Source organism: Gorilla gorilla, chromosome 1 (genome assembly GCF_029281585.2).
Source record: "Gorilla gorilla gorilla isolate KB3781 chromosome 1, NHGRI_mGorGor1-v2.1_pri, whole genome shotgun sequence".
NCBI classification, from domain to species: domain Eukaryota; kingdom Metazoa; phylum Chordata; class Mammalia; order Primates; family Hominidae; genus Gorilla; species Gorilla gorilla.
This window is the reverse complement of record NC_073224.2, coordinates 240,220,190-240,242,184: the sequence shown is the minus strand read 5'-3', so window position 1 is coordinate 240,242,184 and position 21,995 is coordinate 240,220,190. Positions and strand designations below refer to the sequence as shown.

Genomic DNA, 21,995 nt, shown 5'->3' with positions numbered 1-21,995 from the left:
CCCGGGGAAGAAGGAAGGCGAGACCTAGAGGGGCTTCCCGGAGGAGGAGGAGGAGGAGGGCTAGGCCGGGGGCTTCCCGGAGGAGGAGGATGGCGGGGCCTGGGGGGGCTTCTCGGAGGAGAAGGAGGGCGAGGCCTGGTGGGGGGCTTCCCGGAGGAGGAGGATGGCGGGGTCTGGGGGGGCTTCTCGGAGGAGGCGGCGGACCCGGGGCGCAGCGCTGGAAGGATCCGCGTCCAACGTCTAGTCCCCGAAGCCTCTCGGGAGGCGGGGCGGGCGGCGCCGAGAAACAGCGGCTGCGGGCGGGAGCGGCGGGAGTGAGCGACACAGAGCGGGCCGCCACCGCCGAGCAGCCCTCCGGCAGTCTCCGCGTCCGTTAGCCCGCGAGTCCTCCGCGAATCGGCGGTGGGTCCGGCAGCCGAATGCAGCCCCGCAGCGAGCGCCCGGCCGGCAGGACGCAGAGCCCGGAGCACGGCAGCCCGGGGCCTGGGCCCGAGGCGCCGCCGCCGCCACCGCCGCAGCCGCCGGCGTGAGTGGGCGGGGGTCGGGGCGCGGGGGGCGGCCTCGGGACCTGCGCGGCCCCCGCCCTCGCCTCCGCTAGCAGAAGGGGCGGGGGCCGCTTCCGAGGGCCCGGGGAGGTCGGGACTCAGGTGCGGAGCGGGGTCGGCCCGGAGTAGGTTCCCCACCCGCGCCCCGCGCGCCCAGGACGCGACTCCCGCTGCGGTCCCGAGAGGGCGGCTAGGGACGCGGAGGAGCTGAGCTCGTGGGGGCGCCGGGAAGCGGGGCCGGACGCGGGGCTCTGTTCGCGGCTCTGACTACGCCCCGGGGGAGCAGGGGCGCAGCGGAGGCCTGGACACGGCGCGCTCCGGGGCGGGGGTCCTTGGCGGAGGTCACGCGAGGGCTGCCGGCGCCCCCGTCGCACCAGGGGCTGGGTCCCCGCGGACTGCCCGGGCCCCCCAGCGGCTCCAGGGCGGGCGGGCGGCTCCCGCGGGGCGAAGCCTGACCCGCCCGCCTCCTGCAGCCCCGAGGCAGAGCGCACGCGGCCCCGGCAGGCTCGGCCCGCAGCCCCCATGGAGGGAGCCGTGCAGCTGCTGAGCCGCGAGGGCCACAGCGTGGCCCACAACTCCAAGCGGCACTACCACGATGCCTTCGTGGCCATGAGCCGCATGCGCCAGCGCGGCCTCCTGTGCGACATCGTCCTGCACGTGGCTGCCAAGGAGATCCGTGCGCACAAAGTGGTGCTGGCCTCCTGCAGCCCGTACTTCCACGCCATGTTCACAAGCAAGTACCCGCCTGGGCGGCGCTGGGGGCTCCGTGGGTCCCTCGGGTCAGCCCGTGTAACCCGCTGTCCCCGCAGATGAGATGAGCGAGAGCCGCCAGACCCACGTGACGCTGCACGACATCGACCCTCAGGCCTTGGACCAGCTGGTGCAGTTTGCCTACACGGCTGAGATTGTGGTGGGCGAGGGCAACGTGCAGGTGAGGGCTCTCTCACCCAGATCCCGGTGAAGGCCTCGCACCCAGATCCCGCTGCCCCCCGACCCTGTGCCTCCCTCACCTGCCTCTCGGTGCCCCGTAGACTCTGCTCCCAGCCGCCAGTCTCCTGCAGCTGAATGGCGTCCGAGACGCCTGCTGCAAGTTTCTACTGAGTCAGCTCGATCCCTCCAACTGCCTGGGCATCCGGGGCTTTGCCGATGCGCACTCCTGCAGCGACTTGCTCAAGGCTGCCCACAGGTACGTGCTGCAGCACTTCGTGGACGTGGCCAAGACCGAGGAGTTTATGCTGCTGCCCCTGAAACAGGTAACAGCTGGCGGGCCCAGCCCTCACCCCCCACCCCACCCCAGTCTTTGTCTTTGACTCCCGACCCCATTTTGTTCCTGACACAGCCCTGCCCACAATGCTTAGTGCCTGCTGTGTGTCCCCGAGACCTTCCTGGATCTGGGCCCCCCAGGAGCCTCGTCTGTGGTTCCTGACTCTGCTCGGCCCCTCCCAGTATGAACACTCAGCCCCCACCTACTAATCCTCCCTCCTAGGCATCTTCAGGGCTCCCTGGGTCCACAGGACCTTCCCCAGATCTCAGGTCTGAGGACCCCCACTCGCAGGTGCTGGAACTGGTCTCTAGCGACAGCCTGAACGTGCCTTCAGAGGAGGAGGTCTACCGAGCCGTCCTGAGCTGGGTGAAACACGACGTGGACGCCCGCAGGCAGCATGTCCCACGGGTGAGGCGCGGCTGTGGGGGGCTCCCACAGCATCCAGGAGGGCGTGCAGGTGGCTGAGGGCCTGGTGCGCCCTGACCTTCCCCAAGTTCAGGGACTCCGTGGGGGTGGTGCCCCCACCTGTCTGAAGAAGAATCCGTCACACAGGTGGTACGGGCATCTGGGGGGTTGTCTCAGCCCTGACGCCCAGTGTGCCCGAGGGTCCCGCCTGACCTTGGCGTTCCCCGCACCCCAGCTCATGAAGTGTGTGCGGCTCCCCCTGCTGAGCCGCGACTTCCTGCTGGGCCACGTGGATGCCGAGAGCCTGGTGAGGCACCACCCTGACTGCAAGGACCTCCTCATCGAGGCCCTGAAGTTCCACCTGCTGCCCGAGCAGAGGGGCGTCCTAGGCACCAGCCGCACGCGTCCCCGGCGCTGCGAGGGGGCCGGGCCTGTGCTTTTTGCTGTGGGTATGGCCCCCCGCCCGTTTCCCTCCTGCCCTGTGCCTTCTACTCCCCACCAGCACAAGCCCACCCCACCTGTGCCGGTCAGGTCCTGACCTGCCCCTCCGCCCCTCCATTCAGGGGCCTCTCCAGGAGCCTGGGGTGTGGCCCAGCAGTGGGATCCACTCACGAGTCCCGTCTCCACCTGCCCTCCCCAGGCGGCGGGAGCCTGTTTGCCATCCACGGAGACTGTGAGGCCTACGACACGCGCACCGACCGCTGGCACGTGGTGGCCTCCATGTCCACGCGCCGGGCCCGGGTGGGAGTGGCTGCGGTGGGGAACCGGCTCTATGCTGTGGGCGGGTAAGCCTGGAGGCTGGACTTGGGTCGGGTCTGGCACGTGCCCGCCACGCCAGTCTTGACCTGCAGTGGCTTAATTCTGCTAGCTATGACGGGACCTCAGACCTGGCTACCGTGGAGTCCTACGACCCCGTGACTAACACGTGGCAGCCGGAGGTGTCCATGGGCACGAGGCGAAGCTGCCTGGGTGTGGCCGCCTTGCACGGACTCCTGTACTCGGCCGGCGGCTATGACGGGGCCTCCTGCCTGAACAGGTAGTTGGGGTTGGGGCCCCAGTGGCTTTGTGCAGTCCATCCGCAAGAGGCGAGTTTGTGTCACCATCACAGAGGTCGCATCTGATGGGGTGCTAAAGGAGGGTGATCCGCGAGGCCGTTTCACCCCAGGCCACGGCCACACTGGGCCTGAATTCTTGGCTTTGCTGCCCCAGTGCCCTTTCCTCTCTCGGGTCCTTACCCCCAGTCCAGAGTCTGGGCCCAGGTGGGTGTGCACCCAGGGTTGTTCAGGCAGCCAGGGTCCTGTGCCCACCAGCGGGCCCTGCCTGGTAGGACTTTGCGGTCTGAGTTTGACTCCTAGGGTAAGATTTCAGCCATTCCGCTGGGGAGGGCAGGTCCTGGGGCCGGGACGCCTTTCTGTCTCTGCTGAGCTGTGGCTGCGGTCCTGGTGCCCACAGTGCTGAACGCTACGACCCCCTGACCGGAACGTGGACGTCCGTCGCTGCCATGAGCACCCGGAGGCGCTACGTGCGAGTGGCCACGCTTGGTGGGTGATGGGGCCTGCCTGGGGGGCGTCCCCACCGTGGAGACCCCACTCCCAGCAGGAGTGCCACGGGTGTGTTGACTTCCGGCAGATGGGAACCTGTATGCTGTGGGCGGCTACGACAGCTCCTCACACCTGGCCACTGTGGAGAAGTATGAGCCCCAGGTGCATAGTGCACCCCTCCCGGCCACCCCCTCCCGTGCGCCGCGGGGCCCACCTCCCTCTGTTTACCCACATCCCACCCATTCCTGACACCCCACCCTGGAGTCGGGGCTGCGGCAGAGAAGGGATGCCAGTGGCGGGTCTGCGTCCAGCCCACGCCCTCGCCCCCAGGTGAACGTGTGGTCGCCCGTGGCGTCCATGCTGAGCCGACGCAGCTCAGCAGGCGTGGCCGTGCTGGAGGGTGCCCTGTACGTGGCAGGGGGCAACGACGGCACCAGCTGCCTCAACTCGGTAGAGAGATACAGTCCAAAGGCTGGAGCCTGGGAAAGCGTGGCGCCCATGAATATCCGCAGGTCCGCAGTGGGGCTGCGGGGAGGGGGGCGCGGGTCCGCAGTGGGGATGTGCTGTGGGAAGGGAGTTCTCCCAACCTCAGCGAGCATGTCCCGCCACCACCCCTTCTTGTGGTGCGGCCCCTCCCCCCGCATCCCTTCCTGCAGCCAGGGGCTCACCCCGCCTTCCCCCCAGGAGCACGCATGACCTGGTGGCCATGGATGGCTGGCTGTACGCCGTGGGGGGTAACGACGGTAGCTCCAGCCTCAACTCCATCGAGAAGTACAACCCGAGGACCAACAAGTGGGTGGCCGCATCCTGCATGTTCACCCGGCGCAGCAGTGTGGGTGTGGCGGTGCTGGAGCTGCTCAATTTCCCACCGCCATCCTCCCCGACGCTGTCCGTGTCCTCCACCAGCCTCTGACCCACCTACCACCAGAGGCCTGGAGCCTCCCACATGCCTTAAGGGGACCGTGGCCCCCACCAGGGACGTCCTGCGCCATCCGTTCACGTCTCTGCGTCCATTCCTTCATGTCTTTATTTAGTTGTTTATTTATTTAGTTATTTATTTTATTTATCGAGGGGTGAGGAGTGCCACGGCTGCGCGTGTACACCTTTAGCGTCTGGTCCTCCTGCGTGCCCTCCCCTCCACTGCCTGCATGGGGGGCAGCGGGGAGTGACCAGGCGGGGGCCTCGCCGCCCCAGGGCCGTTGCCTGCTCAGACCCTGCAGGCTGTGGAGCAAGAGGCCCTGGGTCTCTCCAAGCAGCTGCAGACCCCAGCTTGAATTTTGCACATGGCGGGGTCCCGGGAAGGGTGGGGAGCAGGTGTCCTTCCTGTCGTCGTCTGCCATGTGCCATCTTTCCTGGATCTTGTAGTGGGTGCACACGTGTGCACTGGGACCCCACACAGCAATACGAGCCCAACTTGAACAATAAACACATTTCTGGGGCTCCTCAGGCTGAGCATCTCTTTCTGGCGTGTGGGGCAGCTGTGCAACTTTGGGTCCTGGCTGGGGGTCCAGGGTGAGGGGTGTGGGGGGGTGGCCTGAGATGCGCAGGCGTCTGGGAGCTGCAAGGCAGAGCTGTGCAGTTCCTGTGGACCAGCGTCCCAGTGTGGGTGGCATTTGCCTGGGCTGGGTACTGAGGCCGAGGTCCCCGCCACATCGTGGGCTCTGGGGGTAGGGCTGGGGAGGACAGCCTTGCCCCCGAGTACGCTGACTGTCCTGGCCGTCTAGGGGGCATGTGGCCTTCCTGAGTCCCCTTAAGCCTTGGGGACCCTGACTTGGGTCTGTGGTGAGGGGGCCCAGGCAGGAGGGGAGGCTGCGGTGGCTTTGGCCGCCGTCTCCTGTGCTGGAACTCCTGCCTCAGCCCTCCCTGCAGTCACCGGTGACTCAGGCCGGCCAGAGTTTAGATGGAAACAGGATGTGTGGGCACGTTGTCGGAGGGGGGGGGCCTGGAAGGTCACCCCGGGTTCACCAAGCCAGAGCACAGGCAAGTGGGGTGCCTCTGCACACTGGAGGCCTTGTCTGGGCCAGAGGGGTGCTCGCCCCAAGGCTGGCCTCTCGAGTGGAGGGCCCAGGGCAGAGACCTGCACGGCTCAGGTAGGGGGCCAGGCCTCTTCCAGAAAGGCTCCACCCTCGCCCAGCCCTGGGTGCCGGGCGGGACGTCCCAGAGCCCCGCCTGCCCGCGGGAGGCGGGGGCAGGAGGCTGTGGACAGGGACCCAGACTTGCCGACCTGCACGACTCTGGCCATGGGGAACAGCCAGTGTGTCCCTCAGGCCCCCAGAAGGCTCCGGGCCTCCTTCTCCAGAAAACCCTCACTGAAGGGAAACAGGTGAGCGGGGCGTGGGTGCGGCCACCTGGGCGCAGGGCTCCCCCACCCGCTCCGGGGCCAAGCCACGAGACCCCTTGCCTTGTCCCCAGAGAGAACAGCGCGCGGATGTCGGCCGGCCTGCTGGGCCCCGAGGCTGCTCGAAGCGGGGACGCCGCCGCCAACAAGCTCTTCCACTACATCCCGGGCACGGTGAGCGCGGCGTGCACGGTGGCTGTGGTCTGGGAGCGTGGCTCTGCCCGCGCGTGTGTGCCGCGTGTCCGTGCAGCTCAGGGTCTTCCCCTCGCCCCCGGGGCGTTCAGACCCCGGTAGGTGAGGAGCCGACGCTGACTGCCCCGCCCCGGGGAGCTCATCCGGCCGAAAGTCTGAGCGGAGAGCGAAACCGCGACGCAGGACTGAGTCAGTCGGGAGCGAGCTGGGCGGGGCGGGCCGCGGGCGGGGCCTCCCGGGACCTCCTCCCGCAGGGGACCAGCGCACGGGTCTCTGTCGCTGCAGTGGGGCTTGGGGTCGTGCCGGTAGGTAGTGTCACTTGAGAGGAAGGGGCCTCAGATGAGCAGTGAGCCAGCCGGTCACCTGCACCGGCCTTTCTCCCTGGGCGTCCCGCAGGAAGTTACCGCTGGGTATGGCCGCCTGGTCCACAGCAATCCCTCTGTGCACGCGCCGGCCTCCTCCCAGCGTGCCAAGGCCATGCAGCAAGGAGGTGTCTTCCAAGCACACACTAGGCCACCTCTCCGTCGAAGGAGCAGAAGACCACCCCCATGCCCACCCCCCCAGCCCCTGTGGGACTAAGGGTCTTCACAGGGTAGATGCCCAGCCCCTTTCAGATGTGTCTGGTGCTGGGTTGAGGGAACAGGACCAGGAACCTGGGCTTCAGGGCAGACAGGAACCCCCACTGCACCCCCGTCAGGCAGCCTGGATGGGTGGGCTCTGCTATGTGCAGGTCCTAGGAGCATCTGCGGGAGAGGACGCCTGCCCTGCACTCCTGGGTCCAGCAGCTGGCATGGCCATGCAGACCCCTTTGCCAACATGCCCCCGCCAGGCAGGAAGCTCGTGCCATACCCTCTCCTGACCTCCAGAGTTTCAGGGCTCCCTGCAGACAGGTACTGGTTTTGGAAACCACGCTGCCTCAGAGGAGTGGGCAGGGAGAGGGAGCCGGGCTGGGTTAGGGGTGGGGTCCCTTTGGCTGCATCTCAGACACCACTCCCTCTGTCCAGGCCCAGGACATGCAGTGTGACCCTGGGGGGTCCTATGAGGTGTGGTGGGTGGCCCTAGTGGTCCTCCCTTGCCAGGACATGGTAGCCAGAGAGGCAACAACCTGCTGAACCTCAGGAAATGGGGCTGGGGGAGGAGCTCTGGGCCAGTCCTAGAGCCAGTGCTCCGCGGCCCTGTACCTGGGCTCTGCACCCAGTGCTGTGAGCTGGCTCTACTACGGCTCCAAGCTGAGTCCTCCCCGGGGCCCCAAGGCTGAGCTGGGCTGCAGGGCCAGCTGTGTGGCCCTTCCTGGTCTGTGGCCTATTTTTCATGGGTGCCAACCCGGCATCAGTTCCCACGCTGGGTGTGGGTACAGGAGGCCCCACCCAGAGGCAGAAGGCCGGGAAAGCCATGCGTCTGTCTCTTCACATTCCTGGGCCTGCTCAGGGGCAGCTAAGCTTGGCCAGGGCACAGCAGCTCTGCAGGTAGCTCTCGCCAGCTCCTAGAAGGAGCAGGACACCTTCCCACTTGGCCCTGAGCCTGTGGATCACAGAGGTCTCCAGCCCCAGGTTCACACCCGTCCCTTTTCTGACCTCCAACCTGATGATCAAAGCCTGCATTTGTAGAGGACTGTGTGTGCCAGGACTGACTACATGTGGCGTGGATGTGGAGTCCCCTCCCCTCTCAGCACATGCAGTGATACCCACAGCACATCCCAGGCCCTGTCTTAGGCTTTGGGGACACAGCAGTGAACGGAATAGACAACCCCTGTTCTGCTAGTGCTCCCATTCCCACAGCAGAGACACACGACGACGGAAGGGATGGGTCCTGGTGCTCCCATTCCCACGGCAGAGACAGACGACGGGACAAATCAATAGATCCAGTGAGCGGGGTGGGGTGGGTGCTAAGGGGAAAAACAGAGGGGATGAGTGCAGAGGATCAGGGAAGGCTGGAATTTTAGAAAGGCTTTCAGAAAAGGACTTCTTGGAGCAGGTAATGTCTGAGCAAAGCTGCAAAGCGGGTAAGGAGGGGGGTCAGGACTGAGCGGTCCCCAAAGCAGGAACAGAACATGCAGCAGCCGGAGAGCATGGGTCTGATGTGAGGAGACAGTGAGGCCGGGGCAGCCACAGAGGCCCCTCGGGGGAGACCCCTCGGGGCACTGCCAGGACCCCGTTGTCCCCTGAGTGAGGCATGCGGAGCGGCCAACACACAGAGGATCGACCCCAGAAATCTCCTCACATATTTCAGGCTGGGGGCTGGAAATGGGCAACGGTGAGGACACTGACACCGAGGAAACTGGCAAACGTTACAAATCAGGGCATCGGTGTGTTTCTGTGTCTGTTTTTTGTAGAACCAGGTGTTAAACATTTACCATCCAATACTGGAGACGTGGGAGGGTTTTGAGTGTTACCCAGACACCCCCAAATTCTTCTAACAAGTCTTCAGAGGTTGGATAACCCCAAGCCATGTTACACAGCTTAGGAAAGAATGAAGATAGGTTTAATCCACTGAGTCCAGATCTCACCATCTCTACCACTAGATCAGGCAGCTCTGTGTGGGGAAGTGTGTCTGTGTGTGCGTGTGTGTGCACAAGTGTGTATGTGTGCATGTGTTTGCACGTGTATATGTGTGTGCGCACACATCTGTGTGTATATGCACAGGTGTATGTGTATACGTGTGTGTTGGTGTATTTGTGTGTGTGTGGAAATGTATGCATGTATGCAGTGTGTGCAAGTGTGTATGTGTGCCTGTGTGCATGCATGTGTGTACATGTGTGTATAGGTGTGCATGTGTATGTGTGCACGTGTGTATGTGTATACGTGTGTATGGGTGTATTTGTGTGTGGATATGTATGCATGTATGCACGTGTGTGCATGTCTGTGTATGTGCAACTGCGTATGTGTGCACGTGTGTATCCATGCATATGTGTGCGTGTGTGTACATGTGTGTATAAGTGCGTGTGTTCACGTGTGTATGCATCTGTGTCTGTATTGTGTGGCATGTATGTATGTGCCTATTGTGTGTGTATGCATATGTGCGTGTATGCGTTTATACATGTGTATGTGTGCGCATATATGGATGCATGCATGTTGCCTGCATGTGCACGTATCGGGGGTGTGTGCATGTACATGTACACGAATATGCATGTATGCATATATGTATGCACGTGTGTGTAAATTCTGCCGTTACTGTTTTCCTGTGGAAAGGCTGAGTGTGCAGGTTCTGTGCCTGTGGGGGGCTGCTCTTCACATATGTGTTGTGTGGCTATGCACAGGCAGACCATGCTATCGTCCTGTAGCTGTGTGGATGCGAGCGGAGGGGGTGGGGGGCCCAGGGGAGGCCCCCTCCCCTGAGCTCTACCCCTCCTAGGACATCCTGGACCTGGAGAACCAGCGAGAAAACCTGGAGCAGCCATTCCTGAGTGTATTCAAGAAGGGGCGGCGGAGGGTGCCTGTGAGGAACCTGGGAAAAGTTGTGCATTACGCCAAGGTCCAGCTGCGGTTCCAGCACAGCCAGGTGGGGGCCGGGCTGGGTGGGGCACGCTAAGGGTGCAGCATCCCCATCAGCCTGGGGCTCCCCAGACTCCGCACTGACAACCCTGCTCCCCGCGCAGGATGTCAGCGACTGCTACCTGGAGTTATTCCCCGCCTACCTGTACTTCCAGGCCCACGGCTCGGAAGGACTCACATTTCAGGTGAGGCGGTGGGCAGTGGGGTGGGGCCATGGCCGCCCTTCCCTCCATGGGTCCCTGAAGCTCCTCCTACCCTGTGCCTGGCAGGGGCTGTTACCGCTGACGGAGCTGAGCGTCTGCCCACGGGAGGGGTCCCGAGAGCACGCCTTCCAGATCACAGGTGTTTGGGATGCTTCCCGGGCCCCCAGAGGCACTCCTGACCCAGGACTTGGAGAGGGGCCTGCCCTGTGGCTGCGGAGCACGTGTGTGTATGTGTGTGCCCTCTCTGCCCTGCCCGCAGGCCCGCTGCCCGCACCCCTCCTGGTGCTCTGCCCCAGCCGGGCCGAGCTGGACCGCTGGCTTTACCACCTGGAGAAGCAGATGGCCCTCCTCGGGGGGCCACGGCGCTGCCACTCGGCACCCCCACAGGTCAGTGCCGGGGACCCCACGCCCCTCCCCACCCTGATCCTCGCAGCCAGCTCTGACCTCCTCCTCACAGGGGTCCTGCGGAGACGAGCTCCCCTGGACTTTGCAGCGCCGTCTAACCCAGCTGCGGACGGCGTCAGGGCACGAACCCGGCGGCAGTGCTGTCTGTGCCTCGAGGGTCAAGCTGCAGCACCTGCCCGCACAGGTGGGTGGGAGGTGCGTGGGTCTGTAGGGGGATGGGAGGGGTGCAGGGTGGTGGGCAGGGCGGTGCAACAGCAGCTCAGTTCCCTCATCGCCTGATCCCACCCCCACCCAGGAGCAGTGGGACCGGCTCTTGGTCCTGTACCCAACGTCCTTGGCCATTTTCTCCGAGGAGCTGGACGGGCTTTGCTTCAAGGTGGGCCCCTCCCCACTGTGGGCCTGCCCCAGGGAGGCACCTGTGTGGGGGTGGGAGGGGGCAGCCATGCAGGAGGAACCTGTATTTCGGGGCTTGTTGAGACAGAGCGCAGGGCCCTGCCCACCCAGCCCGCGGTCCTGGTCAGTCTGGTCTCCGCTGTGACATGGAGGAACCCCTGCCCGCCCTGAGGTTCTCACCCTGAGGTTCTTGACCGTCACCCTGGGGTGGGCAGCATGGGGCTGAGAGCCCCTCCCGGGGACTCCCTTGTGTGTGCCTGCCCGTGAGGGGTGTGTATGCACACGTGCGTGTGCCTGTGTCCTCCAGGGCGGGCTCCGGGAAGGGGGTGTGCACTCACGGTAGCCTTCAGTCACTGAGGAACAAACACAGGGCCCTCCCCATGGCTCACCCGGCCCAACTTCTTCTCTGGGGACCCCAGGAGGCCAGTCCTGTGGCTTTGTGTGTCTGCCCCTAGCCGGCGAAGGCCCCCGCGCCAGGGTTGGCGGTAGCCCCAGGAGACATGGGACCCACTGGCCTCCCTCAGGGTGGCGGCCCCAGTGCCCAGCTCTCCAAGTACCCAGCCAAGCTCTGGAGGGCCAGAGGGTGGGATGAGGCCAGGCAGGGCCCCGGGGCTGCCCCCACAAAGGCCTGGCCCTCAATCTCTGCCCCGCAGGGAGAGCTCCCACTCCGTGCCGTCCACATCAACCTGGAGGAGAAGGAGAAGCAGATCCGCTCCTTCCTGATTGAAGGTAGGGCCCTGACCCTGGTTCTGCCTCCTGCCTGGCCAGGCCATGGTGGGGCGGGAGCCTGGGGGACGCCCGACTCTTTAGTGGGGGCGCTGAGGGGTGCACACCCCCCGCCAGCCCCTCACAGCGTCTGTATGCCAGGCCCCCTCATCAACACCATCCGCGTGGTGTGCGCCAGCTACGAGGACTACGGTCACTGGCTGCTGTGCCTTCGCGCTGTCACCCACAGGGAGGGGGCCCAGCCGCTGCCTGGTGCCGAGAGCTTCCCAGGGTCGCAGGTGAGGGGTCAATACACCCCACAGCCCAGGTCCTGGGCAGTGGTAAAAAGGGGGCAGCAGACCGGGTGTGGTGGCGCACGCCTGTAATCCCAGCATTTTAGGAGGCTGAGGCAGGCGGATCATTTGAGGTCAGGGGTTCGAGATCAGCCTGACCGACGTGGAGAAACCCTGTCTCTATTAAAAATACAAAAAAATTAGCCGGGCATGGTGGTACATCCCTGTAACCCCAGCTACTCAGGAGGCTGAGGCAGGAGAATCGCTTGACCAGGAGGCGGAGATTGCAGTGAGCCGAGATCGTGCCACTGCACTCCAGCCTGGGCGACAGAATAAGACTTCATCCCAAAAAGATAAAAGGGGGGACAGCAGGGTGGGTCCAGGCAGGGGTGGGTGGGGAGGGGGTGGGTCCAGGCAGGGGCGGGTGGGGAGGGGGTGGGTCCAGGCAGGGGCGGGTGGGGAGGGGGTGGGTCCAGGCAGGGGCGGGTGGGGAGGGGGTGGGTCCAGGCAGGGGTGGGTGGGGAGGGGGTCCAGCCCTCACTCACCCCCACTCACTGCCCATCCAGGTTATGGGCAGTGGCCGAGGCTCGCTCTCCTCAGGCGGACAGACCAGTTGGGACTCGGGGTGCTTGGCGCCCCCCTCCACCCGCACCAGCCACTCCCTGCCTGAGTCCTCAGTGCCATCCACCGTGGGCTGCTCCTCCCAGCACACACCGGTGAGCGTTTACGGGGTGGCAGACCAAAGTGGGGCAGAAGGCTGTCGGGTAAGTGTGTGTTGGGGACCCTGGTTCCTCAGGGGAACTCGGACTGGAGGGAGCCCCTTGCAGCCTCAGAGAGTTGCACGGGAGAGGGGCCAAAGGGCTCTTCCTGGAAGGTTTGTGGTCCCCACAGGACCAGGCCAACTCTGATCGCACCAGCATTGGCCGACGGAGGACCGAGCTGAGACGCAGTGGCAGCAGCCGGTCACCCGGGAGCAAGGCCCGGGCAGAGGGCCGCGGCCCTGTCACCCCACTGCACCTGGACCTGACCCAGGTGGGCCCAGCACACCCACACAGCCCCTGGCCTGGTTCCCACCGTTCCGCACCACTGGCCTCTGTCTCTGGGCCCAGCTGTCCTGGAGCCACCCAGAGGCCTCTTGCACAGAGAAGGGGTGGCCTAGGCTGTTTCTAGCCGAGAAGCCCATTTCTCCCACCTCTGCCCTGCAGCTGCACAGGCTGAGCCTGGAGAGCAGCCCAGATGCCCCTGACCACACTTCGGAAACATCACACTCGCCCCTCTATGCCGACCCCTACACGCCACCAGCCACCTCCCACCGCAGGGTCACAGATGTCCGGGGCCTGGAGGAGGTCAGGCCCCTGCTGGGTGACAGAAAGGGTGGGAGGTGCCTGCAGCCTGAGGTTGGGGAGGTCTAGACCGTGCCTCTCACCCTGGGGTCTGGGGCTGCCCCAAGCCTGAGGTCTGTTCAGGCTCTGATGGGAGGTTGAGGTTCTGGGGGTCCCTGGATGCCACCCAGGCCCCAGCCCTGGCTCTCCCTGCAGTTCCTCAGTGCCATGCAGAGTGCACCTGGACCCATGCCCTTGAGCCCACTCCCCTCGGTGCCTGTGTCTGTGCCTGCCTCTGACCCTCACTCCTGCTCCTCCGGCCCCGCTGGCCCCTACTTGCTCTCCAAGAAGGGAGCCCTGCAGTCCAGAGCCGCTCAGAGACACCAGGGCTCAGCCAAGGATGGGGGGCTGCAGCCCCCAGACTCCCCTCAGCTTGTGAGTAGCAGCCCCCATGCCAGTGTGCCCCGGGCTCCGGGCTGGCCGGGGGTCTGGTGTGGGGCCTCTTGGGACTCGGAGGGAGCAGGGAGGGAAACAGGAGGACAGGGGCAGATGGAGACCGGGGGGCCAGTAGGGAACTGGGGAGATGGGACTGGGGAGGGAGAGCAGGGGGACGTGGGTGGGTGCACAGCGACAGGCCGTCTCCAAGCTCCCTGCCTGGGGCTGTGCCCGGCTCTCAGACTTGCGGTTTGGGGTTCCAGGTCTCCTCTGCCAGGGAAGGTTCGCCCGAACCCTGGCTGCCTCTGACAGGTGAGTAAGGGTCCCGTCTCCTGGGTTGAGTGCCTGTTGCCTCCCACAGGCTGACACATCTCTGCCTTCCCTACCAGATGGTCGGTCCCCCAGGAGGAGCCGGGACCCCGGCTACGACCACCTCTGGGACGAGACTTTGTCTTCCTCCCACCAGAAGTGCCCCCAGCTTGGAGGGCCTGAGGCCAGTGGGGGGCTTGTGCAGTGGATCTGATGGCCGCGGTGAGGTGGGTTCTCAGGACCACCCTTGCCAAGCTCCAGGGTACCTGCCCCTCTAACCCACTTCAAATTACAAGTCAGGGTCTGAACCCAGTGTGATGGGGGGAGTCTCTGGGGCCCTGAGTTCAGAGCCCGTCCCTCAGCTCCTGCTCCTTGGTGCCAGCAGCTGGGGCAGGGAAGGGTGGGAGGGGCCCCATCCAAAGGATGCCCTGGCCAGCGAGGCTGGGTCACAGGTCAGGGAGGTCCTGGCCGTCCACAGGGTCGGCCCTCAGCTCAGCCCGCCAGGAGTCAGGGAGGAGACTCACTGGGAGTGGGAGGGCAGCACGGACGGGCGTGAAGGTCGGAGGACAGAGAAAGGTCAGCAGGGTCAGAGTATGTGAGGTCAGAGGGCATGAGGGTCACAGGTCAGCAAGGTGTGAGGAGCACAAGCCAGGGTGTCCTGAGGAGGAGGGCGGGTGGGTCCTTGCATGGCCTGGCGTGCGCCACAGGGCAGCACGGGGGACGTTGACACCACCGGACGAGAAGGAAAAAAAGAGAGAGGAGAGAGAAGAGAAGAGAGAAAAGAAGAGAAGAGAAGGAAAGAGAAAGAGAGAGAGAGAATGAGAAAAGGAAGAAAGAAAAAGAAAAGATAGAATTTTATTGGTGCTACATCCATGTGTTCTCCGCTCAGCAGCCAGGGTCTCCCACAGTCTTGAGGACCCCCACCCAGCACCCAGCCAGGCAGCCCCCTTCCTCTGCCACCTCGGGCCCCCTCACTGACCTTCCCACCTCATCTCTGACTCCTCTTGGCTGTGGGTCCCCAGCTGCCCCACAGGAGCCCCCGGGACAACCCCAGGAGCCCAGCCCTCCATCTGATGCCACCGAATTCTCCCTCTGCACCTGCACCCAGGGCTCCCGGGGAGGGGCTCGTGGCTCTGCCACAGACCCCCACCCTGCAGGGGCCGCTGCACTGGGGAGGGGCAGGCAGAGCCTTCACTGTCTCAGGCCAGAGCCCGCAGAGGCCTTGGCCACAGTCCTTCGAGGATCAAGAGTGATGGGCCTTGGAGCCCTTGCCAGCCCAGCCCACCTGTGAGGAGGCTGCCCATCCCCTCTTTGAGGCCACCTTATGTCCTCTCCCCTGCCTCTGCCCAGAGCTCCAGCCGGAGTGTCTTGCTGCTCAGACCCCTCTGAGGTCCAAGTCCTGTCCTGCCACTCAGCCCCCCCTGCACCCCAGAAGAAACGCAGGGTGCAGCTGCATTTGATTTCAGATCAACAATAACTTCTTAGTAAAATGACCTCCCCACTATTGCCTGTCTGAAATTAACCGAATGCCCTGTGTTGTCATCTGTGAATCTGGCCACCCTCCTACCCAGCCACCTGCCTGCCCTCCACCCACCCAGACTTTAGCACCTCCCCTCCCAGGCGTGGGGAGTGGCCGTGGCCACTGGCTGGATCCTCGGGTGAGTTGGAGGGAGCAGCACCAGGACACGCCCCCCTCCTGGACGCAGTAGAAGAGAGGGGTCAGAGGGCCCGGGCGAAGGCGGCACCTCGTCCTGCCCTGGGCGCCTGTGGTCGTCTCCTCATCCTGCATCTCCCTGGCCCAGGCCTGGCTCCTAGGAGCTGGGGCTGGGGCTGCGGCTGCGGCGCCCTTGCCCCACCTGCCGGCGGAAGTAGCGGATGGCAGAGATGGTGCCGATGTTGGCCAGCAAGACTGCAAGAGAAGCACAGGCTCTTCTGAGGGCCAGCCTGGCTGTCGGCACCGTCTGCCCGCAAGACCCAGCCCTCAAAGGGCGGGCAAGGTCGGTGCGGCCAGGGCCGCAGCTCAGCCTGGGGGGAGCAGGTCAGGGGTGAGCCCCGGGGCCCCCATGCACCCCTCGTCCTGCCAGTGCCCCTCGGTCTGGCTTCTAGGCGCAGCTCCCTCTGCCCCCAGGCGCCCGAACCTGTTTTCCAGGCGTCTGGGGTATGCAGATCTGACGTCCTCACAGCCCAGGTGGCAAAGGCTACAAACACCAGGCACATGTCATTCTGGCTGAAGGCAAATGATGGGACAGGCCCCCGGAGCTCCCCTAGGACAGAAGCTCACCTTCAGCCCCACGGCTGCACTCAAAGATGGCCCCGCACACGCCGGCCCCAGGAACCGCCTGCCCCCACCCCCACCAACCCCGGGAACCGCCTCCCAACCCCCCCAACCCTGGGAACTGCCTCCCAAACGCCCCCAACCCCGAGAACCGCCTCCGAAACCCCCCCAACCCCGGGAACCGCCTCCCAACCCCGGGAACCGCCTCCCACCACCCCCAATCCCGGGAACCGCCTCCCACTCCCCCCAACTCCGGGAACCGCCTCCCAACCCCCCCAACCCTGGGAACTGCCTCCCAAACCCCCCCAACCCCGAGAACTGCCTCCCAAACCCCCCCAACTCCGGGAACCGCCTCCCACCACCCCCAACCCCGGGAACCGCCTCCCAGCACCCCCAACCCCGGGAACCGCCTCCCAGCACCCCCAACCCCGGGAACCGCCTCCCACCACCCCCAACCCCGGGAACCGCCTCCCACCACCCCCAACCCCGGGAACCGCCTCCCACCACCCCCAACCCCGGGAACCGCCTCCCACCACCCCCAATCCCCGGGAACCGCCTCCCAGCACCCCCAACCCCGGGAACCGCCTCCCACCACCCCCAACCCCGGGAACCGCCTCCCACCACCCCCAACCCCGGGAACCGCCTCCCACCACCCCCAATCCCCGGGAACCGCCTCCCACCACCCCCAATCCCCGGGAACCGCCTCCCAACCCCAGGAACTGCCTGCCCCGGGAGCCGCTTCCCCCCCAACCCCGGGAACCGCCTGCCCCGCACACGGCCGCCCCGGGAACCGCCTGCCTCCCCCTCCAACCCCAGGAACCGCCTGCCCCACCCCAATCCTGCACACTCTTGGCCTGGGAACTGCCTGCCCTGCACACGCCCGCCCCAGGAACCGCCTGCCCCGGGAACCGCCTGCCCCAGATACATCCATCATGGGACATGTCTGTCCTAAGATACATTTGTGCTGGACACGTCTACCCTGGACACGTCTTCCCGAAACCCCTCTGTCATGGACACGTCTTCCCGAGAACTGGTTGCCCCGGGAACCGCCTGCCCTGGACGTGTCTGTCGGAGTCACATCTCCCCTGTGCTTCCTCTGCCTGAGATTTGGGTGACCTGGTTGAGTTGGGCCAGTTTGGGGGAACTGCCAGTGGAGGCCCCGTGTTCTGGTCTGTAAAGCATCTCCCAGAGGAGATCAGTGTGAGATGGGCCTCGCAGAGTGCCTGACCCAGAAGGTAGCCAGGCCTGGGCGGGAACCCTGCCAGAGGCTGGGGGAGGGACGCCGCCGTCACATGGGCCCGAACACAGGGCAACGGCGGCGCAGAGCCAACCCCCTGAACAGCCCGGGTGCTTGGACTGGGCTGCCCCATCTGGACTGTGTGCTGGGATGACTGGGGGCTGGTCCCCAGGCTCCCCTGCTAGGGGATGACCCAAGCCCGGCCTGCCCGGCCCCTGCGGCCCCCGCGGCCCCCTCCTTGGCCAAGATCCCTGGACAGTGTGTGCCTGGGACCTGGACGGGCTTTGGGATCCGAGAGCACGTACCTGCCCGTCTAAGAGCCAGGTGGAGCCGCTCTACCACGGCTGGCTTGAGGGGGGTCCCAGGCCCCGCCCCCTGGGAGGCCGACCCGGGAGGCTCCAGGGCCTGCAGTGGGAGCGGGACAGCCGGCCCCAGCACGCCCTCAAGCCTGTCCTCCCCGAAGAAGAAGTGTTCATAGACCTCAGGGATGGAGATGGGCACGGGGTCTCCAGGTATGGGGGCCGGCACAGGATCAGCTCTCGGGAGCGGCTCCGGGGACCCCCGCTGCCTCGACCTCTGGGCTCCAACGTCTGGGAAGAAGAATTCGCACATGTCCGGCCACTGGACGCCTGCCGGATCCTGACCGGCCGCTGCGGCCTCAGCCTCTTTGTTCTCCTCGATGGTGTCACAGAAGAAGAACTCGTAGGCCTCCGGGAGGGTCACGGCAAAGCTGCTCCCGGGCCCGGCCCTCGTCACGGCGGAGGGAGGGGGGCGAGGCAGGTGCTTGAGGATCCGAGGCTGGTGGGGCCGGGGCCTGACAGCCACAGCCTCCCAGGCTCCGGGCCCCCCGTGGCCCCCAGTTGCTGTCCGGGGGGCTGAGGGCCGGGCTGAGGCCTCTCCTGAGCCTGGCTTATCGGGGCCGGGCCCAGCCACGGAGAAACGCACCTTCTTCTTCCTGGGGACTTGGGTGAGACCCAGTGCGGGCGCCCCAGAGCAGCATCCAGGGGCCCCTGCTGAGGGCTCAGACACAACCGCCTCCGTCTCCACCACATCAGGCCCAGCTCTGCGGGTGGGAGGCCAGGCGGGGCCAGCGGCGTCAGCGCTGGGAACAGGTGTAGACACAAGCCCGCTGGACTCGGTCATCCTCGGCACAGCCTCCGAGACAGGTGGAGATGAAGCCACCTCTAGCTTAGCCACTGGGCCTGCTGTAGGCAAGGCCACATCCAGGCCGTGTTTGGAGGCAGGTGTGGACACAGCCACGTCAGGCTGCAGCTCGGAGGCAGGTGTGGACACGGCCATGTCCGTGTCCAGTTGTGGCTTGGAGATGGGTGTAGACAGAGCCACACTGGACTGAGGCTCAGAAGCTGGTGTAGACACAGCCGTGTCAGATTGCGGCTCGGAGGCAGGTGTGGACACAGCCATGTCCCTGTCAGGTTGCGGCTCGGAGGCAGGTGTAGACACAGCCATGTCCCTGTCAGGTTGCGGCTCGGAGGCAGGTGTGGACACAGCCATGTCCCTGTCAGGTTGCGGCTCGGAGGCAGGTGTGGACACAGCCATGTCCCTGTCAGGTTGCGGCTCGGAGGCAGGTGTGGACACAGCCATGTCCCTGTCAGGTTGCGGCTCGGAGGCAGGTGTGGACACAGCCATGTCCCTGTCAGGTTGCGGCTCGGAGGCAGGTGTGGACACAGCCATGTCCCTGTCAGGTTGCGGCTCGGAGGCAGGTGTGGACACAGCCATGTCCCTGTCAGGTTGCGGCTCGGAGGCAGGTGTAGACACAGCCATGTCTGACTTAGCCCTTGAGACATCTGGGAGGGCTTCCCGGACGGCCGTGGACACTGTGTGAAGCTTGGCTCGGCGCGGGGTTCTGATTTGGTCTGTGCCTTGCTCAGTCACAGGGACAGCTGCAGACAGGCCCAAACCTGGCCCTGGTCTGTCTTCCTGCACAGGGGACCTGGGGCCAGGCTCAGGAGCTCCTGCGGGAACTGGCCCCAACTCCTCCTGCCCGGCTTTGGCCATCAGCTTTGCCGTCTCAGGACTGGCCGCAGGGAGCAGCGGGGAGCCCGTCTGGGCAGAAGCAGAGGCTCCTGTGTGCCCATCCCCCTTGGCACCCACAGCTCGCCTCTTCTTTCGGCTGGGGCTCCGTGGTGGGGCTCCAGGGCTATCGGGGGGCCTCTGGGAGCCAGTGCTGTGGCCAGGGGACTCGGGACTCCCTAGGGGCTCACCAGGGGGCCGTGGGGCAGGGCCCTGCAGCAGCCTCTGCATCTGGTCTCCAGAAGACGCCGGACCAGGGCAGGATGAGCACTGGCCGGGAGGGCTGGCGCCGGGGCCGAGGGATGGTGGAGCTTCTGCCCGTGCGGACGTGCTGGGTGTCTGCTGACCGGTCCCCAGGGCCAAGACAGGCTCACCCTGAGACCTGCTGACCGGCTGCTGTGTGGCCACGTCCTCCTCCTCGCAGCCCCGCCGGCTCCGCCCTCCTGCAGCTGGCTGCCCAGTTGGGAGAGGTGGGGCCCTGGGGGGACTGCTGCCACTGCTGTCCCCTTGGTCAATGTCACTGGACAAGGGCTCGTCCCCAGAGGCCAGGCCGGCCTGCAGGAGGCCACACTCATCGGCGGTGGCTGAGAACTCGGCCCAGTCCTGGTCACTCAGCTGGACGCTGTACTGGAAATTTTCCATGTGGAGTCAGCAGAGGCACTGGAGGGCAGCAGAATGGGTCCGGTGAGGTCTTCATGGGTTCAGGCCCCGGGCACCACCCTGCACATGCCGCCCCTGCCCCACGAGACCTGGGAGCTCCCACCGCCTCGGGGCTCCATCCGTGCCCTGAAAGGAAGAGAACGGCATCTCGAGGGGGGGGCCGCGCTTCCTTCAAACCTAGTGGTGACGATTTCCAAGTTAGAAGGTTCCCCAGCCCCCATGACCCTAGTTCCCAGCGCACCCCAAACGATAGCTGTGTGACGATGCGGTGTTACGTTCCTAGAATCAAAGATGATTTTCTACCAGTGAAGCTATAAAACCAGCCGTCCTCAGGTTTGAATGCTGTTTCCCATCACACCTCAGCTGGGGCAGCCTCCCCTCCTCCACCTTCTGCCAGAGCTGTCTTTACACGGCAAAGCACCTTTCAGGGTCCACCCGATGGGACCAGTGCCCTCGGGGGTGGGCAGCCCTGGTCCATCCCAGTGCGCCCCAGCTGGCAGCCGGCCACAGGAAAGGTTTACAGGGCCCAGCAGGTGCCCAGCCCTCGGTGATGACCTTCCGATCGCCTTGGCTGGGCCAGGCTATTCTCTGAGCTCACCAGGTGGTGCTGGCCAGAGCTGGCCCAAGTCAGCAGGGAGAGCCTGGGCAGGAGGTGCAGTGTGCGGTGGGTCTCTTGACCCAGCAGCCACCTCGGGCCGTCCTCGAGGTCTGCACCACGATCCAGGCCTGCCCGGCTGCCCGGGGTGCCTTCCTTTGCCCCGTCTCAGAGAAGCAAGGAGACCCTAGCCAGCTGTCGGGTCTACCCCTAGAGGGGGCCGCCCTCGGCCTCTGGTCAGCCCCTCTGGACCCAGGGGTGGGAAGTCACTTTGGCGGGGACGGTCCTGAGACGGAGGCCAGGGCATGGTGGCTTCCCACCCACTGACCTTCGCCCTCCTCTCAGGTCTCTTGAGAAGCCTCTGTGGGGGTTGTTACCACTGGGGCCCCTTGGGTCAGGAGCAAGCAGCTGACCATGTCCTACCTGGGTCCCGGCGGCCGAGCTGGGCGTCTGAGCTGCCCGTCCCGGGGCGGCATGGTGCTAGGCTGTGGCTGCACAGGCTCCTCCCCCTGTGCCAAAAATACCACATCCCTGTGGCCACATGAGACTCGTGCCAGCCATCAGGGTCCAGGCCACAAATAGATGGCATTTGAGGGCCCTCCAGCTACAATACGTGAGGGCGACTTCCTGGCACGGGGCCGGGCCGAGGTGGGGTCAGACACGGGCCGGAGGACGCTGACCAGCAGGCGGCACCGCTCAGTTCCCGTGCCTCCGCCACCCGCGGTGAAACCTCAGACTGCCCTCCCTGCCGCCCCTGGAATGTTCCTGGCCTGCTTCTGAGATGGCCTCTGTGTCCTGGCCAGGGCTTGTGCCTCCCGGTCCTGACCTCTGGGGCTCATGTGAGGGTGAGTGACCTGCGTAGCCACGCAGCCAGGGAGCGTCAGCATCAGAGCCCCCACGCCCGGCTCCGCTCAGCTGCACCCTCCAGGCCGTCCTGACCTTGGGGTTCACGGTGCCCATTCCCAGGCAGGTTCCGAGCCAGAAGGGACAAGAGGACAGGGCGAGGGATCCAACAATAAACATCCGATCAAACAGGCAGGTGAGCTCAGCTCCGATGGCAGCACGTCCTGAGAAAGAAGTAGGGAGAGGCGTGGCTGGAGGGGCCGGAGACCTCTCTGAGGAGGAGGCTTGGACCGAGAAGCTCCTGAGAGTCCAGGGCACGAGACTAGGAGACCGGGGTGTGCGCCATGAGGGGTGGCAGTGAGAGCTGGGCTTGCAGAAAGTGCATGCCTGGTGCCATACGATGCTTTTCCAGAAAGTAGGTGCCACGAGACCACAGGACAAGGCGTCCTGCCACGCAGGGCCAACCCGACTTGAGCTTTCACAAGTGGAATCGCACCCTGCATCCCTTTCTGC

At 65.3% G+C, this 21,995-nt stretch overlaps 3 protein-coding genes across 16 annotated transcripts; 2 read left to right on the top strand and 1 right to left on the bottom strand.

The window, feature by feature from the left end:
• Positions 1 to 305: 305 nt before the first annotated feature.
• KLHL17 (kelch like family member 17) lies at positions 306 to 5,196 on the top strand. Of its 7 annotated transcripts, none has more exons than XM_055381750.2 (12): positions 306 to 526; positions 1,019 to 1,278; positions 1,355 to 1,476; positions 1,577 to 1,798; positions 2,101 to 2,217; positions 2,450 to 2,663; positions 2,855 to 2,999; positions 3,083 to 3,250; positions 3,667 to 3,755; positions 3,844 to 3,917; positions 4,086 to 4,267; positions 4,440 to 5,196. In XM_055381750.2, the coding sequence occupies exons 1-12, from the start codon at positions 420 to 422 to the stop codon at positions 4,666 to 4,668; spliced, it is 1,929 nt and encodes a 642-aa protein (XP_055237725.1). In that variant the 5' UTR covers positions 306 to 419; the 3' UTR covers positions 4,669 to 5,196. The 7 variants fall into 7 exon arrangements, with proteins under 7 accessions (XP_055237725.1, XP_055237720.1, XP_055237738.1 ...); XM_055381745.2 differs by having other exon boundaries at positions 2,032 to 2,217; XM_055381763.2 differs by lacking the exon at positions 4,086 to 4,267.
• A 711-nt stretch (positions 5,197 to 5,907) lies between these two features.
• PLEKHN1 (pleckstrin homology domain containing N1) lies at positions 5,908 to 15,345 on the top strand. 8 transcript variants are annotated; one of them, XM_055381709.2, is made up of 16 exons: positions 5,908 to 6,078; positions 6,168 to 6,267; positions 9,637 to 9,783; positions 9,881 to 9,961; positions 10,046 to 10,118; positions 10,239 to 10,366; positions 10,437 to 10,568; positions 10,680 to 10,760; positions 11,431 to 11,506; positions 11,645 to 11,781; positions 12,342 to 12,491; positions 12,667 to 12,807; positions 12,981 to 13,121; positions 13,314 to 13,532; positions 13,922 to 14,068; positions 14,864 to 15,345. In XM_055381709.2, exons 1-16 carry the CDS (start codon positions 5,996 to 5,998, stop codon positions 15,092 to 15,094), a joined length of 2,067 nt encoding a protein of 688 aa, XP_055237684.2. In that variant the 5' UTR covers positions 5,908 to 5,995; the 3' UTR covers positions 15,095 to 15,345. The 8 variants fall into 8 exon arrangements, with proteins under 8 accessions (XP_055237684.2, XP_055237709.2, XP_063559611.1 ...); XM_055381734.2 differs by adding an exon at positions 13,796 to 13,844 and having other exon boundaries at positions 13,922 to 15,345; XM_063703541.1 differs by adding an exon at positions 13,796 to 13,844 and having other exon boundaries at positions 10,046 to 10,366; positions 15,192 to 15,345.
• Positions 15,346 to 15,431: 86 nt separating this feature from the next.
• Positions 15,432 to 20,435, bottom strand: PERM1 (PPARGC1 and ESRR induced regulator, muscle 1). The gene is made up of 3 exons (XM_055381648.2): positions 17,659 to 20,435; positions 15,980 to 16,105; positions 15,432 to 15,750 (listed from the first exon to the last, which is right to left on the bottom strand). Exons 1-3 carry the CDS (start codon positions 20,024 to 20,026, stop codon positions 15,653 to 15,655), a joined length of 2,592 nt encoding a protein of 863 aa, XP_055237623.2. The 5' UTR covers positions 20,027 to 20,435; the 3' UTR covers positions 15,432 to 15,652.
• Between the last annotated feature and the right edge of the window lie 1,560 nt (positions 20,436 to 21,995).